This window comes from Barbus barbus (genome assembly GCF_936440315.1).
Source record: "Barbus barbus genome assembly, chromosome: 21".
Classification (NCBI taxonomy): Eukaryota; Metazoa; Chordata; class Actinopteri; order Cypriniformes; family Cyprinidae; genus Barbus; species Barbus barbus.
In genome coordinates, this window is record NC_136749.1 from 20,080,304 (window position 1) to 20,098,433 (window position 18,130).

General features: G+C 39.0%; 2 protein-coding genes across 6 annotated transcripts; both read right to left on the reverse strand.

The window, feature by feature from the left end:
* Positions 1–349: 349 nt before the first annotated feature.
* On the reverse strand, positions 350–6,237 carry LOC306887138 (ubiquinone biosynthesis O-methyltransferase, mitochondrial-like). Of its 3 annotated transcripts, none has more exons than XR_013785664.1 (7): positions 5,977–6,233; positions 5,686–5,838; positions 3,510–3,609; positions 2,342–2,584; positions 1,635–1,794; positions 605–1,403; positions 350–530 (listed from the first exon to the last, which is right to left on the reverse strand). XR_013785664.1 is itself a non-coding variant. In XM_079444680.1 (6 exons), exons 1-6 carry the CDS (start codon positions 6,138–6,140, stop codon positions 1,213–1,215), a joined length of 1,011 nt encoding a protein of 336 aa, XP_079300806.1. In that variant the 5' UTR covers positions 6,141–6,237; the 3' UTR covers positions 350–1,212. The 3 variants fall into 3 exon arrangements, 1 of the variants encoding a protein (XP_079300806.1); XR_013785665.1 differs by having other exon boundaries at positions 350–501; positions 556–1,403; XM_079444680.1 differs by having other exon boundaries at positions 350–1,403; positions 5,977–6,237.
* Positions 6,238–6,573: 336 nt separating this feature from the next.
* Positions 6,574–17,898, reverse strand: LOC306887742 (arginine/serine-rich protein PNISR-like). 3 transcript variants are annotated; one of them, XM_079445740.1, is made up of 12 exons: positions 17,823–17,898; positions 17,182–17,289; positions 16,890–17,072; positions 15,346–15,578; positions 15,088–15,256; positions 14,806–14,996; positions 14,001–14,150; positions 13,811–13,910; positions 13,151–13,204; positions 12,695–12,886; positions 7,283–8,303; positions 6,574–6,933 (listed from the first exon to the last, which is right to left on the reverse strand). In XM_079445740.1, exons 2-12 carry the CDS (start codon positions 17,270–17,272, stop codon positions 6,903–6,905), a joined length of 2,415 nt encoding a protein of 804 aa, XP_079301866.1. In that variant the 5' UTR covers positions 17,273–17,289; positions 17,823–17,898; the 3' UTR covers positions 6,574–6,902. The 3 variants fall into 3 exon arrangements, with proteins under 3 accessions (XP_079301866.1, XP_079301864.1, XP_079301865.1); XM_079445738.1 differs by having other exon boundaries at positions 7,283–8,306; XM_079445739.1 differs by having other exon boundaries at positions 7,283–8,306; positions 17,731–17,831.
* Between the last annotated feature and the right edge of the window lie 232 nt (positions 17,899–18,130).

The window sequence follows — 18,130 nt, forward strand, 5'->3', positions numbered from 1 at the left end:
TAAATGGGGGAAAGTCGCATGAAAGGAGGCAATGCCTTCATCGCGCTATAATTGGATATGATCGGTTATGATTGGTTCGTGCGATTAAATCCCGCTTGATTGGCCCAGCCAGAGCCTGGGCTTGAACCCAATCAAATTGTTCTGGAGAAACCTGAAAATGTGCGTCTGCCCCCATCCAACATGACAGCTTGAGAGGTAAGGAGAATGGCAGATAATTGCCAAATTCTGATGTGCAAAGCTTGTCGCATCATACCTAAAAAGACTTGAGGCTGTAAAGGTGCTTCAGCTAAACACTGAGTTAAGGGTATGAATACTTGTGCAATATGCTTATTTCAGTTTTTTCATTTTTAATAAATTTACTAAGTTCACAGTTCTGACAATTCTGTTTATGCTTTGTCATTATGGTGTATGGAGTGTAGGCTGATGGGGAAAATAAGTAATTCAAAGGAGTTTAACATAAGGCTGCAACAAAACATGAAAAAAAACGAAGGGGTATGAATACTTTTTATAGGCATATATAATATATATGCCTATAAAAAGTATTCATACCAATACATTATATATATATAAGTATTCATGCAAATACACACACACACACACACACATATATATATATATATATATATAATGTATTTGCATGCATAATTAAAAAAAATCATAAATGTTCTGATAAATCTGGATAAAATAATACATTGAAATTGTTGTTAATTGATAAGAAATACATCTCAAAGGATGCTCTTGAAATACAGAATTGTTCAGGCTGAATAAAACACCCTCTCAATGACAACATGATTGTTTTCATTTTAAGTACCTACACTTTTTAAGTGCCGAGTCACAAATCATTACGTAATTCACTTTTTCTGTTTGACCACAGACACGAATCAACCAAAGAGCAACACCACAAAACACACAAGTAAATGGCTGTTAAAATATATCAAAGAATCTTTGAAATGACATGCGGTCTGTGACTGTGGCATGTGAATCAAAAGTGCTTCAATCTCAAATTTTCATCTTAACAAGAGCTTTACAAAAGATGTTCTATGAATCATGCCTGATACAAAATGTTTTATCAAGGAACACAATGAAAATAATGATTATTACTGGTTCAGCAACTCTTCACTATGCAACATATTTTGAGATCTTGAGTGTGGGTTATTTATCAATTCTCGAGCAGGTGAAGTCTGTTTGATAGCATTTCCACATTATAATAGCTCAGCTGTAACTTGTGGCTCGACCTGGTTCATCCAGATTCTCACTCTCAGCCCAGACCCGGTCAGGCTGAGGTTCTTCTTTGCGTTTGATTGCATGCAATGCATAGTTGATGGCCGTGCTCTGCTGCCAGCTCCATGCTCCTGTGAGAGGATTGTACATCATGCCTCTGATAGTCTCCACATAGAAACCAACTGGAATACAGTGAGACAGAAAGATGGTAAAAAAACATCTGCTGTAAACACTGTAGCAGTGGAAAAATAGATCATATTGAACCATTAAGTAATATATACCAAGCTTTTCCAACAGTAGCTGTTATTTAAACAGCAAAGGAGATCCGTGATAGAAAAGTGCAGGGGGTAATACTCAGAAACTGATCAATGAATGATAGTGAGAGAGAAATGGGAGACAGAGGCGACACTCACAAGACTCTAGAAGTCGTTCCAGATCCTCTGGGCTGATGAACTTCTCCCAGTCATGAGTTCCACTCGGAACAATCCTTAACAGCTGCTCCGCCGCCACAATCCCAAAAACGTAGGACAAGTTGGTTTTGTTAAGAGTAGTGATGAAAAGAGAGCCACCGGGCTGAAAAAGAAATACAGAATACATTACATACATAAAAATATTACAAATATTAATTATGTTATACGTTAATACTTTAATGTTTTATTTTAACATTTTATAGTTTAATAGAATTTAATTTACACTATAATAGGGATATGACAAATTTTGTGTAAAAAGATCCTTTAAGTGTTCCCTCTTTGAATTAAATGTTTTATTATATTTAAAATAAAATATCAAGATCTTAAAAATGCATATAATATCAGTATTTAATATATTATATTTGTTTATATATTTAAATTATTCAGTGATTTTTATCAATTCTAAATAACAAACCATATCAAATGAAACTGAAGAGAAAATAAAAGAAAGCAAAACAGAAACTGACTGATGAAAGTGCCTGGATGTCACAGCATTAGGAAAGATTATGGGGATTTGGAGTAACTCTTCTTGTCCTCTGACACACTGACCCAGGAGATTAAATCAGTCCGTTCACTTCTCTTTGCTGGGAATCCCACTGTTACTTTTGTGCTATTGTCATGTTTCAGATGACAGTGATGTTGTGACACACCTTCAACACCTGCTGGCAACAGCTGGCAAAGGCGTCCAGGTCAGCCAGATGTTCCACCACCTCAGATGCCACTACAGCATGAAATCCCTCTGCCTCCTCCTCAGCGAGGTCCTCCAGGGTGCAGGCCTGATAGCGAACTCTCTCTCGTAAATCAGGATCATAGGAGGAGTGCAGCTCTGCGGTCCGCACACTGTCCTCCACTGGGTCAATTCCCAGGACGTCTGCTCCTAACCTCCCTAGTGGCTGAGAAAGGTTAGTGCTACTTTGTTTTTTGATACTCATGTTTGACAGCATCCACAGCAGGGTTAGTTATTGTTAACTTTAACTAAAATGGCTACATATTGAAATAAAACTGACAAAATAAAATATTAATATTAGATGAAAAACAAACTAGAAATGTTGCCCTGGCAAATTAACTGAAATACATTTCATTTAAAGTACTTAAATGACTAAAATAAACATTTTAATTTAAACAGAAATATTTAAATAATAATAATAAAATGACAAAGTATATAATAGCATAATTAAAAAAAAATAACACTAACCCACAGGAGTTAGTAATATTAGCAATTTTTCATTGCTGATTTTGGATTTGTATTAGATTTGTATGGTAAACATTTTAATGGAAAAGAAAATCGGATGTTAAACTTCAGGTGTTAAAAAAACAGTAGCACACAACAACAACAAAACTGCACATCGCCCTCTGCTGGTCATTCAGGGCAGAATTTCAGAAATAGGGCTGCAGTAACCAGTCAACTGTCTGTATCACTGATGTGCCCTAAAAGGGGATCTTCCGACAGAAGTTTTTGCATGACAGGACACTCAACAGACATCATGCTCACCAAAACACAACAATGACACATCAGGCAAAGAGACAGCCTGGAGAAAGTGTGTTTATCTCAGTGGAGGAAATCACTGGGCGTGAAGCTGTCCGTTTTAATCGTGTAGTTCAGTTGGTAGGTTTTCAGTTATCATTTGTGGCCAGCTAAAAATATTCATGCATGTTATAAACCTAACAAACATGAGACCAGCTTTATACTGCTACCACACCCAGACCAGATCTCAAATAACCAAATATTATACAGTAAACTGAAAAACTGTACTTGGAGTAACTAGTGCAACTAGCTCAATATTATCCGTAGTCATTTTCATAATTAACACTAGTTACCTCGCTCAGCACACCTCCACCACAGCCGACGTCCAGGATTCTGAGTCCAGCCAGAGGATTGCCCAACTGCCGCACGCCGTGCACATTCAACAAATTATCCCTGAAAATGGGGTCAAAGGTCACAAAATGAGGTTAAGCAGGCATTAGGCTGGAAAACATGTCACCTCTGGTCATGCAGAATTTTGAAACCATGTACATCAGACTGACGTGAAACAGAAAATCCAAAGCTAATCACAGAATGCAATTCCACAATGCGCTTCCTGAGTCAAAACACATCTTACTGCTAGTCCCTCTGGCTGGACACATGTCTCTGAAATCCTGAAGCAATCGTACATCCTCACTGCTCATCTCGCTGGACTTAAGGGCAACATCCTCACGATCTTCCCCAAAAGCCTGGACAGACCGTGCAGACCAAAGCAGCCCGAGGTGCTCACTGCCAATCCTGTTAACTCAGCCCACCTTTGCCAACAAACCCTATCATCTTCAAAGGAATTCCCTGCCTGATCTTTAGAAAACACACATTCCTCAAGTACAACGTAATCACCAGCAACAGCACAGAGGTCCCTCATTTAAACAAGCCCCGGGGCACTACCATATACGCTGTATACTACAACTGATCCCGTGTTCATGGAAGGGGAAGAAATTGTGCACAGGATGATTCCATGAGGCGAGGGGAAAGGCTTACAATGACAATCACAATATCCATCTTGACCTTCTTGGAAACAGCTGCCGAGAGTAGAATCGCAGACATGCTGCATAAACTCTAGATGCTGTCCTCACCCTTTCACCTTAATTGCCATTACCTGGACATGGGACAGATGCTCTCTGGATATGCTAGTACTATCGATAGAACAGCCTGACTTGGATTAACAGAAACGATAAGATTATCATCAAGACATTTAAAAAAAAAAAAGAAATTAATACTTGTATTCAAGGAAGGATGCATTAAATTGATCAAAAGCCTGTTTCAAATAAATGCTGTTCTTTTGAATTTTCTATTTATCAAAGAATCCTGGGGAGAAATATGGATCAAACTTCAGCTTTGCAACCACAGGAATAAGTTAGACTAAGACAGAAATGCACATACAAATAGAAAACAATTAGTTTCAATTGTAATAATATTTCACAACTTTATTTCATTTCCCAATGTATTTTGAGCAATTAAATGCAGCTTTAACTTATAACCTCTTAAAAGACATTTTAAATATATTACCGACCCCAAACATTAAATTTATGTTGTAGGTGTGACATACCATACTCCATATAACACTATTCTAAGCAAGGGATGCACAAATATTAAAAAAACCTAGCTAGAATAATTATTACATTAAAGACAAAATTATGGAAGCCCTTTTCTGCCACTGAATAAAGAAAATAAAAAAAGATCATTACAACTTTGACTTATTTTCCCAGTTATAAAGTCAGAATTACATTTAAATTTGCGAGTTTAAATCTCACAATTTTTGCCCTCGAGAAGCTTGCATTCTGCAAGTTAACGTCGCTTTATTATGCCATCCCAAAGAGGCACAAAATCACTTTCACGGACTTTTAAATTAAACGTTCCGTCCTGGTGGAATGACCTGCCCAACTCAATCAGAGCAGCTAAAAACACATCTCTTCCATCTTTATTTGACCCTCTAACTCTAGCACTCTCTATTCTAATTCTATTCTTAAGAAAATAAAACCTAACACTAGCTTCTCTAATCTTTCTTTTTGTATTCTATCAGTTTTCTTATTATATAATATAAAAAATTTGTATTCAAGTTTTAGAGATTAAGCATTAGAAGACAGAAAATGCCAATTAAATGTTAAATTAAAAGGTAATGAAAATGCACAGTTAAATTTGTAATATCATCCAATCTCAACAAATCAAATATTGGCCGAAAACTGATATTCGCATCCCTAATTAAAACAATATTGTTTTCATTCATACATTTTAGAATTAAGATATTATGCATACAACATTTGGCATCGCATTTACTAGCTGTACTTTTAAATGGGTCACATGGAAAATAAGACCATTTAAAAAGATCTGGTAAAAGCAAAAATACATAAAAACGGAGCTCAGATATTAGCTTAAAAATGTATAAGGTAATTATACATGTTAAAAGGCTAACATTGTACTGATAAGCAATACTAGTGATTCCATGGCACTTTTTTCGTTAGATGTACACACCGTATGAAAGGCACTCTCAGGTCATTCATGGAGTGCAGGGCTGCAAACTCCCCCTGTAAATCCCACCACTTGCTCGCCATGGCCTGAAACTTCCGCACCTCGGTGGGATCGAGAGTAGTCTGGGAAACCGGGCGGACATTTAGACGGGTCAATCTGCGAGAGAGGTCATATGATTCCCTTCTAAACAAAAACCCAGTACCCAGGAAAGTGTAAACTGAAACACGGGTCGATTAACAATCAAAACATGTATTTAATTGCATGCACTCTTGTTAGGTTGATAACCAGTCTCACCCGCTTGACAGCTGATTCTTCTGTCTGTGATGCAGACACACCGTCCAGCTGCACAGAGACCGCACTGCTTTCACTCTGGAGGACGCGCCACGGGTTAACGGGCATTTAAACGCAGGTTCTGCCAACAGCCCAAAAGCTAATCGTGTTAAATTCTTGGAGTACATAATTGCATTTTACTGCGCCACATGCATCTTAAATCTTCAGACTTCAGTCAGTAAATCCAATGTGACCGTGGCGTGCTCGCTGAACTTCTGACCGAGTAGAAACTCAGCATGGAATCAAACGTTCCTATCCTATATAATAGTATGACAAATATATTCTTTATGGTGCTCTTTTGGTCATTGTGGAGTTTGACATCCATGTCCCCATTAACTTTGATTATATTGAAAATAGTGGATGGATATTTCTCATGTATCGTGGACCATGAGATTATGTAATCAGAATTGTAATTTGTGTAGACTCTTAATGCGGCTTCAAAAAAGCCAAATCTGTTAAAAAAAAATATGCCCATAATTTATTTGACTTTTTTCCATATGTCATCATTCAGACATTTCAAGCAGCAAGCTTTAAAAACAAAATAAGAGGCAGACCATGTCAGACAGAAAGAATCATTTTTGTTTTATTGAACAATTTACATGAAACGAGAATTTATTTCCTCTGGTGTTAGATTTTAAAATGTTACAGTTTCAAGGTTATATTGACTACTTGAACGCTTAGTCTTGCATAATACATGGCAAAAAAAGAAATCATCATTCAAAATCTCCTGTTTTGAAGACAACACTTAAAAATACCATATATTTACAAAATGAGGGGAGTGAGGGGGTTTGGAGTGGAGAGTTCACCTACAACGTTGCCTCGATAATGAGACAAGCCTGTTAACTCGTGGAATTTTAAAAGAAGTGCACAGATCAGAGGCAGAATGCCCCTCAACGCTTGCGGCGGCTGGGAGACGTTGACCTGGAAGAGAAACGTTGGACAGACTATTAGTGCAATCACAAGTACAGATCACATCCAGAACTTCATACACACACCTTAAACAGCTGTTGGATCAACACTGAATGAGAAAAGGGGGAAATGACATCAATCTCAGTAGCACTTAGGAAGCACAGTCCAACCATTTGTGCACAACTCAGCTATTACATACTCAACATTATGTGACTGCAAATTTAAACTTAACATGTTCTTTTAAAATCAACTTCAGGATAATTTGGATTGCAACAGCTGTGATATTCTAAAAACTATAGACCATTCACACACAATTAAAACAGTTTAACAATAAAAAAAGTAGAAAGAAAATGAATACTACCTTGATCGTGACTTAGACTTTTGTTTGCGGCTTGCCTTCTTACCAGACTTGTGAGACCTTTCCGTTGACCTTGATCGACTACGTTTTGATTTCTTAGACTTTTTCTCTTTGCTAACCTCAGCGGAAGGGGACCTGCTCCTGCTGGACTCTGAATCAGAGTACTTCTTGCTAGCTTTGGTGGAGCCTTTTTTGCTAGATTTACTGTCTTGCCGGGAAAACCTCTCACTGTGAGAGTCACTCTCCTTTTTTCGCCTTGATTTGGCATAGTCTTCTTCGTCCCTTATTGAACTGCCCTCTTTCTCTTTGCCCTTCTGTTTGTCTCTCTTTTTATCTAAATCTTTCTTCTTATCCTTTTCATGGCTCCGGCTCCTCTCTTTCCTCCTGTCTCTCTCCCTGTCCTTGCTAGAGGCCTTCTGTTTCCTCCTGATCCGGCTCGTACTGCGACTTCGGCTGCGCCTGTGGTCCCTGCTGCGCCGCCTCTCTCTGCTGCGGCTGCGACTGGCCTTAGACCTGCTCCTGCGACCCCTGCTGGACCTGCGCTGCCGTGAATGGCTGTGACGAGAGGAACGTTCGGTGCTGCGTGCACGGCTGCTATGCCTTCTGTCTCTGGCCTTGTCACGCTCCGACTGACGTCTGCGAGAGCTACGACTTCGGCTGCGCCTGCGAGTCCCACGAGAGGCGGAGCGGCTGCGTCGCCTTTTCCTTCTGGGAGATGAGGAGCGTGAAGAACTGCGAGAAGTGGCTGAGGATGAGGAGGATGAAGAGGACCAGCTGCTGGAAGAGCTGGAGGTGGAGGTGTGGCTACGTCGCTCAGTTGGCGAGGGGCTGGCACTTCCTCCATTACGCCCTGTTTGCTCTTTGCTCGCCCGCCTGACCTCACTGACCTCAGGCTCACTACGTGACCTGCGTCGCTCTAATGTGGGCTCCGCCTCCCTTTCCCTAACTTCCTGTTTGTGCTTAGACTCTGTCTGCTCCTCCTCATAACCTGCCCTCTCTCTGCTTACTCTGTCCGATGCCAAATCTTCTGAAAACACACAAAGAAAACAAAATCACTGTACAAACATTTCACAATAAGGTTGAATTAATGTTTGAATATATAATTCTTTTGAAACCAATAACAAAAAACACATTATAGCTCTTATAGTATAAATATTTTCAAAATTAAAAAAATACCATAGCCATTGTAGCCTAAAGCCCCATTTACACCAAGTACGATAGCTATGAAGATAACGATAAAGTTCTCAAAATTAAAGAATAGCAGAGTCCACACCACAACAATAACAAAGGCACAGAGGAACAATATTGTTGGAATCACTTTCAGAACGATTTTTTCCAGCTGATGAACTATTAAAGTATTGACAGTAGGGTTGTGCGATATTGAAAAAATAAAATAATAATAAAGACATTTTGGGGGATTTTTTCAATAACTATAATTAGACTGTATTTTGTGATCGATCTTAATGCATTTATAAAAAATAAAAAAAAAAAAACTTTAAGAGGCATTGAAAGAACACCCTGTAAATGCGCACCTGCACTGTTTAATCCACTAGACTTCATGTATTGTATGCATGCACTCCACATGTGTTTTGTTTGTTTTTTTTGCAAAGTACTCGATAATGTCAAATTGCACATCATTACAAACAACAATTACGATATTATCGAGCAGCAAATGAGCGTACGCTTAGAATAAACAGACGATATCATTTGGTGGTGTGGACACTAATATCGTTGTCTGTATAGCTTTCGTTCTTGGTGTGAACAGGGCTTAAACATTTGTGTAAAAATGGTTAAATCACAAAATATTCCTTCCAAAGGTATTTTGTAATGTCTATGATGCTTTTCTCATTTAACACAATGACATTTAATTTTTAAATTTTAAATGATCTTTTGATGGTAATTTCTCAGCCAAATTTTAAATATGATTAATCATTATGTAATTAAAGTAAAAAAAAGTGTGTGTATACACACACTATATGGGCAAAAGTATTGGGACACCCCCTTCTAATGAACAGCTGTAACTAATCTTTACAAATCTTAATGTTTAAGCAGTAAGCATATAATGATACTCTAGGGAATTGTGTGCTTCTAATTTTATAGCAACACTTTGGACAGGACCCTTTTCCATTTTAACATGACAGTGCCTGCGTATAAGGCAAGGTTCAAAAAGATATGATTGATTCAGTCAGTGTGGAAGAATTTGACCGATCTGCAGAAAGTCCTAATCCCAGCTGAACACCTCTGGTGTGACTTTAAATGCAGATCTTGAGCCAAAATCTCATCACTAAAAACACCAATGACTCGTACATATGGGTACAGTCATATTAGATACTTCCAAACTGTTGCAACAGAGATGGAAATACAATTTTTAAATACAAGAATTAGGTTTCCATCTTTGGCACAACAGTTTTGGAAGTGCCTTTTTCTGTTCTAAAGAAGGGGGTGTCCCAATATTTTTGTCCATATCGTGTATGTACAAGTCACTGGTGTTTGGTGATGAGTTTTTGGCTCAAGGTCTGCATTTAAAGGTCACACCAGAGGTGTTCAACTGTCCCAATACTTTTGTCCTAATTGTGTGTATACATGCGTGTGCATGTATGTGCGTATGCATGCATATATATGTTAGTGCTGTCAATCGATTAAACTTTTTTTATCGTGTTAATCACAGTCATGGACCATGATTAATCATGAAAATGTGTTGAAAAAGAAATGCATGACAAACTCGTTTAAGGAAACAGAACCCTTCACATCTCCGTAAATGTGAAAGGTCCTTATTTTTTTTCCTCAGCCATTATCAGCCTTTATACTAGCAATAAAATGTTTACCAAACAACTTCGCTTCAATCCCAGTACACATTTACCCAACTATTATCAAAAGTATTTCTAAATAAATACAAAACCTTTTCTTGCGACCTTACATGAAGTATTATGATAAAATGCATAATGAAGAATTGGACCTGTTCTGCAGGTGCATTAGAGCTAACATTAGCGTCATGCTATATAAGACAATTTATGAGATTAATAGTACACTTTTAGTCAGAACTCACTTTAAACCACCATCGAGTTTGTAATAACATGTTTGTGATCACGTTTATATATACACTTATGGCGGCCGCGGTACATTATAAAAGTAGCCCAAAAACAATGAAACCCAACGGCTCAGTAATTTTTCCCGAAACTGTATTTTCAAATTAGCCCAATTGTGCGGGAAAACCGTGACCCTGGCAGCACTGGTTTGCGGTACCCTTATCACATATGAGTATACATATCTCTCGCAATCTGTCACGCTCTCTCGCTCCGCATTCGCTTCACTTTTGTCGAGCCCAGAGCCTCAATCACACAATCCCTGCGTCCCATGTGCATACTATCCACCCTATCTGCCCTAAATAGTATTGAAAATTACTAATATCACATAGAATTTAGGATGGATAGTGTGCACATTGGGACACAGGCAATGACAGATTACCTTCCGCGCTGACTCCAAGAAGTTGGGGTCAAACCTTTAAAACTTAAAAAAAAAAATTAAGTTAATTTTTAGATTAATTGCATGTGTTAACGTTGACAGCCCTAATATACACACACATATGTATGTGTGTTTATATATAAAATATCAGTATACAGTAAAAATAAATAAAAATTTTTTTTGCTTATATATATATATGGGATGTGCATCTCCATTACTGAGGCCGATGCGATACACCCCTATTATGATGCAGTGCGATTCGATTTCGATTCGACAATGCAATGGAAAAAATATGGTTGCTTATATTTCTTTGGTTCAGACAGACAGCAAATCATAAATTAACTTGTGTCTTCTGACTTCTAACGCCTCGAAGCCCATTTCATAAAACAAGTTTACCAAATAGGCCAGGCTTATTTCAGTTATTCTGACTCACTGTCAAATGATTTGGTTCCATAAAGCAAATTTAACAAAGATCAACCTCAGTCACAGTGGCTACTTATGCTGGAAAGATAACCTGGTTCAGGTCAGGCAAACTGTCAGGCTAAGCTGAGCTCAATGACGAATAGGAACAATGATATTACCACTGACTCTCTAACATGCCATCATAGCCACGCAGCCTTTCTCTCTGGTTTTATAACAGCTGTACCTTTTATAGTTAGAACAGACAGCATTAGAACGTTAAAATCTAACATTGCTCTTTAAAGCATTAATCACTAAACTAAAACTAAAATTTAACTGCTATAAGAGAAACATTAACTCATTTGAGCTTAGGACCGTATTAGCTAACATTTTATTTACCCATTACAATAGTCCCTTTACAGTTACTGCTATCCGAAAATGCATATTTGACTCAGAATTATTGCACTCCGTGTGTTTAGCGCGCATGTGCGCAGCAGCACTCGTCCACTCCTGACAGCAAAATGGATATATCTGCATGACTTTCTAACATTTACAGATGAAAAAATATACTCGTGACATGTCAGTTATGCACTGAAAACAAAATGTCTCAAATGCATTATGACTGACATTAAGGTCTGCTTAAGAAAAAGCGTGCACAAATTAGTTAGATTGTGTGAACTTACATTGTCGTTTATAACCGCTTTAACCCCGATTGATTTGGGAAAGGGAAATGGTGCGTGGACAAATATGGTGACCCATACTAGGAATTTGTGCTCTGCATTTAAGCCATCCAAGTGTACACACAGTAGTGAACATACACCCGGAGCAGTGGTCAGCCAATGCTGCGGCGCCCGGGGAGGAGTTCGGTGCCTTGCTCAAGGGTCTCACCTCAGTCGTGGTATTGAGAGTGGAGAGAGTGTGGGTTATTCATCTCCCCCACATACAATCCCTGCCGGACCCGAGACTCAAACCCACGACCTTCGGGTTACAAGTCCAACTCTCTATCCATTAGGCCACGACTGCCCTGTTTGTTTGTTAATTTGTTAGGTTATTTCGAGCCAGGTTTTGGACTTTAATCCCCGCTTTTCCTCAGGTTTCTGCAGTGTTGTGATTCTCATATTCACGCGCAGCAGTGACGGAGAATGCACTTGAGAAACAGTTTCGAGAGGAGAAATCAATCTACATATAAAATATTGGTCACTTTCTAAACAATAAAAGTGTAGCACATCCACTAGTAATTATATATAAATAAAGTTTTTAACCGATGCAAATATGTTAGAAACGATGCATCGCGATCCAAAAGCCAACTTGTATCTCATGCACACTTTTGAAAATGATGCATCGCAAACTTTTTTTGCCGATGCACCGAGCGAATCGGGGAATTTTCCCATCCCTTAAAAAAAAAAAAAAAAAAATATATATATGTGCGCGTGTATGTATGAATGCATGCATGTATATACACATTTTCTGATAAGAACAATTTCTGCTGATAAACGGACTATAAAAAAAAGAAATATGCCATTAAAATGTTCACAATTCTCTAGATGCACCCACCTTTTACAGTCTGTACCTCCAGTGCCAGCCTCTCCTGCAGTTGCTGCTGCTCCCTCTCTTTGCGACGGAAGGCGTCCTGTTTCTGGCGAATGCGGTGCAGCAGCTCCTCATCATCTGTGTCCGATGAGTCTGACCCCTTTGCGCTTCGCTCCTCATCCTCACTCTCGTCCGAGCCGTACTCACCCAGTCCTCCTGCGGCAACAAAGCCCCTCTCTTATAACGGACAGCAGGAGCATGGCAATCATAGTCGCACGCTAACAGTCCCTCGTTCTCACCCATTCGACTACATAACACTTCACTAAAGCCCACCTCAATAAACGAAGCATGCTTTTTATAATCTGTGTTGCTGGAAGCTAACCATTGAGAAGATCTGGTGCTTGAGCTCTTGAGCTTGTAATAAAGTTCATTAGAATCCCCCAAACCCCCCCGTCGGACCAAAATGTAAAAGACACTTACCGAGACCAGTCAGAGAAGCCAGTGCATTTGACTGTGCCAGCTGTTTTGCAGGAGCTTTGATTCACATCAACAACAGGAACAACATGTTAAAACACATACAGCCACCACTTTCGCATTGGCAAGAGTCTCTAGAGATGAGGGTACACATATGCACTATTCACAAGAGCTGCCTTTGGCAAAATAAAATAAAAATAAAAAAAGACATGGAGAGAAGAAAAAGGTTATCACACAAAGTCCGTCAACACACAGGCAAACAGTGGAGGAGGAAAGAACCAGTCTGTACTAATGCAGTGTCACTTTCGTAATGAGAAGCTGTCTGGCAAACATAGATGTGAGGAAGTACTTTTGTTTTACAGAAAGTAAATCTAGGAACAGATTTGACTGGGGACCATTTGTAAGATTGTATTTAACTGCATCTACGTGACCATTTTCACCCTCCCTCTGCGGTTTTCGTCTTCGGTTGCATTAGCAGAGAATGGCCGATGAAGAATTGCACATTTGCTTATCATTAATGTATTACCACTATACATCAGTCAGACAAAAAGGCTTCATATTTATCAGTCAAAACATAACCAAGTCTAATTTCTGTGGAAATGTGGCTCTTCCTTAGAATTAAACTTGAAGGCACAGTTGCACGGACAGAAGGGAACAGGAGCAGACCTTTAGTGGCTTTGCGATGAGTCTCTTTAGCCACTAGGAAGATTTCCTCATTTGTGACTTCAAGGAGGACTTCGGTAAGAAGAGTTTTAGTCATCAGCATCTGTAGGGAGCAAATACGACCGGTTGAAAAACACAAGTGTGTCACAAGTATGGAAGATATATGCTGAAACAAAAGTGTGTGTGAACACACCAACTGAAACTCTTTCTCCTCTTCTGTCATTTCTGGTTCACTTTGGTCTTCTTGAACTGGAGGAGAACTTCTACCACCAAACTCCAACCTTCTCCCTGATACGTCATCCTCCCCAGCACCATCTTCTTCGCCATCCTCATCATCACTGTCCTAAATTAAAGAGGAATAGGTGATTGGACCAGAGACCATACGCTTGTGGATGACATAAGCGCCGAGAGGAATTATTAGCGTTAGTGTGCAACAGCTAACAAGCAATGTAATTTAAAAAATGAAAAGGGTCCAAGAAATCAGTTGGGAGTTTTGTGGCTCAGTCAATTTCAGTTAGTCACCCATGTGCTAAATTACGCCTATAAGTTGTCAAAACAATATCTTTTAGCAGATATACACTACCGTTTAAAAGTTACTAATATACTGATTTGGTGCTCAAACATATCGTTTTATCAATGTTGTACAAACTGATACTTTTTTTTCTATCAGGATTTCTTTATCAATAGGAAGTTCAACGGAACAGCATTTATTTTAATTTTTTTTTGTATCAATGTAAAAGTCTTTACTGTCACTTTTGACCAATTCAATGCAGCCCTTGCGGAGAAAAAGTACTTCTTTAAAAAAAAAAAAAACATACTAACCTCAAACTTTTGAACAGTAGTGTATACATTTTAAAATACATCAACACGAGAGACATTTCATGGGGTCTTTGAATTAAGATAATTTGTGCATGTCAGGGAACCCTGGGACAACAGTTGCCAAAGTAACCTCAGCAGATTCCTTCGCTGTGTAAACTGATTCTGAAAAAGATGCTTACAAATTTGCTCTTGCGTGGCAACCGAGGCCCATCACCTTCCTCCTCTACCATATCGCTATCTCTTTCATTATTTGCCATTTCAGCACGCTCTTTCTCCATCCTCTCCTTCTCCAACTTTTTCTGCTTCTCACGGTCCATCTTTTCAAGGCCTTCTCGAATCCACGCAGGCAAAGTCCTCCGTTTAACAGCATCTAGACAAGGAACCAAGACAACATCACAATGTGATCCTTGCATAACAGCAATTCTTCCTGTGCACCTATATTAATCAATATTTATATTCACCAAGAGTAGGCGTCTCTGGTTTAATTCCTATCTGATTGGGGGATCTGGGCCGTTCTGGTCTGAAGCCAGGGAGCCGGTCTCTTCTGTTCTGTGATCCTTCGGGCCAATAAGGTGCATGAAAGCCGGTGGAGGGTGGTCCATATGCTGCACCCGTTGGCGCTGCTCCATGCTAAAAGGAAACGGGAATAAATGTGACTAAAACTGGGAAGTTAGGAGACTGGGAATAACTTTTGATAACTCAGACTCAAGTAATCGTACCTGATAATCAAACTGATTGACGCCAACTGGGCCCATAGGGTAAGGCTCAGGCTGACCCCCAAACCCATGACTGTTTTGAGGAAAGCCTCCACGGTGTGGGTCTCCAGGAAACTCCAAACTATCTTGACTGTTACTATCTTCTGACGGGTTGACGACATCCATCGGACCTTGTCCAGGAGGAATCCATGCTTGTTCCGGAGGGGGAGGAGGAGGCTGGCCATGCATGCCCCACTCTATAAACAATCAGCAAATACGGTCCTAATTTACAAACCTTGCAAAACTCTGCAAGTAAACAATAAGTTCAATACCAAAAGCAAATTGAAAAATGCATCAGCACTACCTACTTTGGCATGCATCAAAAGTTAAAGATGTCATGTATAAGCAAAAAAAAAAAAAAAAAAAGCAAAGCATTGCATTCAAAAGCCTGTTGATTAGTGATGCGTCAAAATTATAATTAAAAGACAAAATTAAAGTTTTCATTTGGCTGAAAGCAAAAAAAAAAAAAAGTGTTAAATTTGGGTAACTGAACAACTGTTCTGGATGTTTTGTTCTCAGGTGATTTATTTATTTGATTTAATACAATGTCACTGGCTATATTCATGACGAAAACAACTGCAATCAATACCCTTGCAAAATAATGTTTACAATAATTTACATTTTGTCAAAGTCAGCATAGACAAAATTAAAAAACTAAAACAATAACAAAAACAATAGCAGTGGCAATTATATAGTCTTTGAACTTACTACATGACAAGAATTGTAAAATTATCAATCCTTTTAATAACTGAAAATGTGTTCTCAGGTGATAAATTAAAGTTCTTTGGCAACAAACAGCCTCTCAATATTACTGCCAAAAAAAATAAATTGCTGAAAATTTCTTCAGGGCATCAAAGATGTTTGTTTCTTCATGAGAACAGAGAAATTAAGCATTACACCACTTGCTCACCGACAGATCCTCTGTAGTGAATGGGTGCCGTTAGAATGAGTGTTCAAACAGCTGATAAGAATGTAATAATACACAAGAAATTCACATGACTCCAGTCCATCAATCCATATTAGCTGGCTGGACTCTTATAATGACGGCACCCATTCACTGCAGAGGATCTTTAGTTGAGCAAGCGATGTAATGCTAAATTTCTCCAAATCTGTTCCAATGATTAAACATCTAACAAACAAACTCATTTACATCTTGGATGCACATAGGGCGAGTACATTTTCAGCAAATTTTCATTTATGGGTAAACTATTTCCTTAATTTGAAATGGGCTACTTCTGCTTTCTATTGACCGAACGGCTGATTATTTCAGATTTAAAAAGTCACAACTTAACAGGAGTAGCAACAGATAATTTCTTCCATATTACGAAGCATGTCAGAATTAAATGGATAATCGAGGAAAAAGGGGACTTGGTTGTACCGAACAGTTGTTGACTGGATTGGAGAAGTCCGAAATACGACACCACAGAGAAGTCTACCATTCCAGCAGAACATCTAATTATGATATACCTTCAAAATGTTCACAGTCAAAACTGAAAAACTGGCCTTACCTGGTTGCCAACCTCTGCCAAAATTATGATCGCCGGGAAAGGCACCATGGTTATTATGGGCTGGAGGTTCCATGTTCTGTATTTCCTGGCCGTTGGGCTGAATCCCCGGCTGGGCGGCAACGCCTCCGGTGGATTCTTTCTGTGCAATCCATGCTTGTGCTAGAGCAGCCCAGTCCACTTGACCTGCAAAAAACACATGAAACTCAGACACTGCACCAAACCGAGCACTTCAAACAACTCAACTATATGATTAGTATGTGCAAGCTCAATTAGATAAGAACAACGGCCTAACCTGGATCTTGCTGATGCTGAAATGACTGCATCCACTGCTGCTGTGAGCCCAGGGGCCACTGAGGCCAGGGCTGTCCTCCCTGGTCCCACATCTCTCACCGTGTGATTCCTGTGCCAGAAACATTGTGAAATACACATGCAGATGTTTATGAAACAAACACTTTACTTGCACAGCATTAACAGTTAAAGCAAATATAACATTTAACGTTAAGCCTTTTGAATAAGTTAGCAGTTCCCTTATAAGAACATTAAAACAAGCCCTGCTTTTTCATCGTCGACAACTAACGTTAACTATTACAGCTGTAACGTAACCCGCGCAGCTGCAGTTCCGGAGATACACACAACAGAAGAACTGGTCTCACTCAGACTACTGCAAAACCAGTCTAAGATGAGTGCTTTTACCTCTGTGTTTCACTGAAAATAATTATGACATGAACTAAATAGACACAAGCGTCATCGTAGAGCTAGCTATGCAAGCTTAGGCCGCGCGTCTCCAATATCAACACTTACTAAAAACTTTGTTCGCTCGATTTAAACGCATAAAACGTACGAGTTCAGCGATCGCCGCTACTGATGCAAATAAGAAGCGCAGAACTCTGAAGTAGCTGGCTGAAGATTTACAAACACGTTGCGATGTCTTACCTCTCCACTTCTGATTCTCACCAGTAAAATGGCGATGAAATGATGACCCGGAAACAATGCCAGCAACCGTGACCTCACCACTCAGGCCCTCTAGTGGAGACTTGCGACGCACGTGAAGATGATATATCATCAATAATAATACACACTTTTTGTTTATTGTTATATTTATTAAATAAATATAATCATCTAAAATAATCTCAAAATCAGATTTCACTTTAGGAATTAAAAAATCTGAAAGAATAACCAAAATTCGCTAAACATAGCAAGGAAATATTATTATCCTAATATATAGCCTTTTAAAAAATATT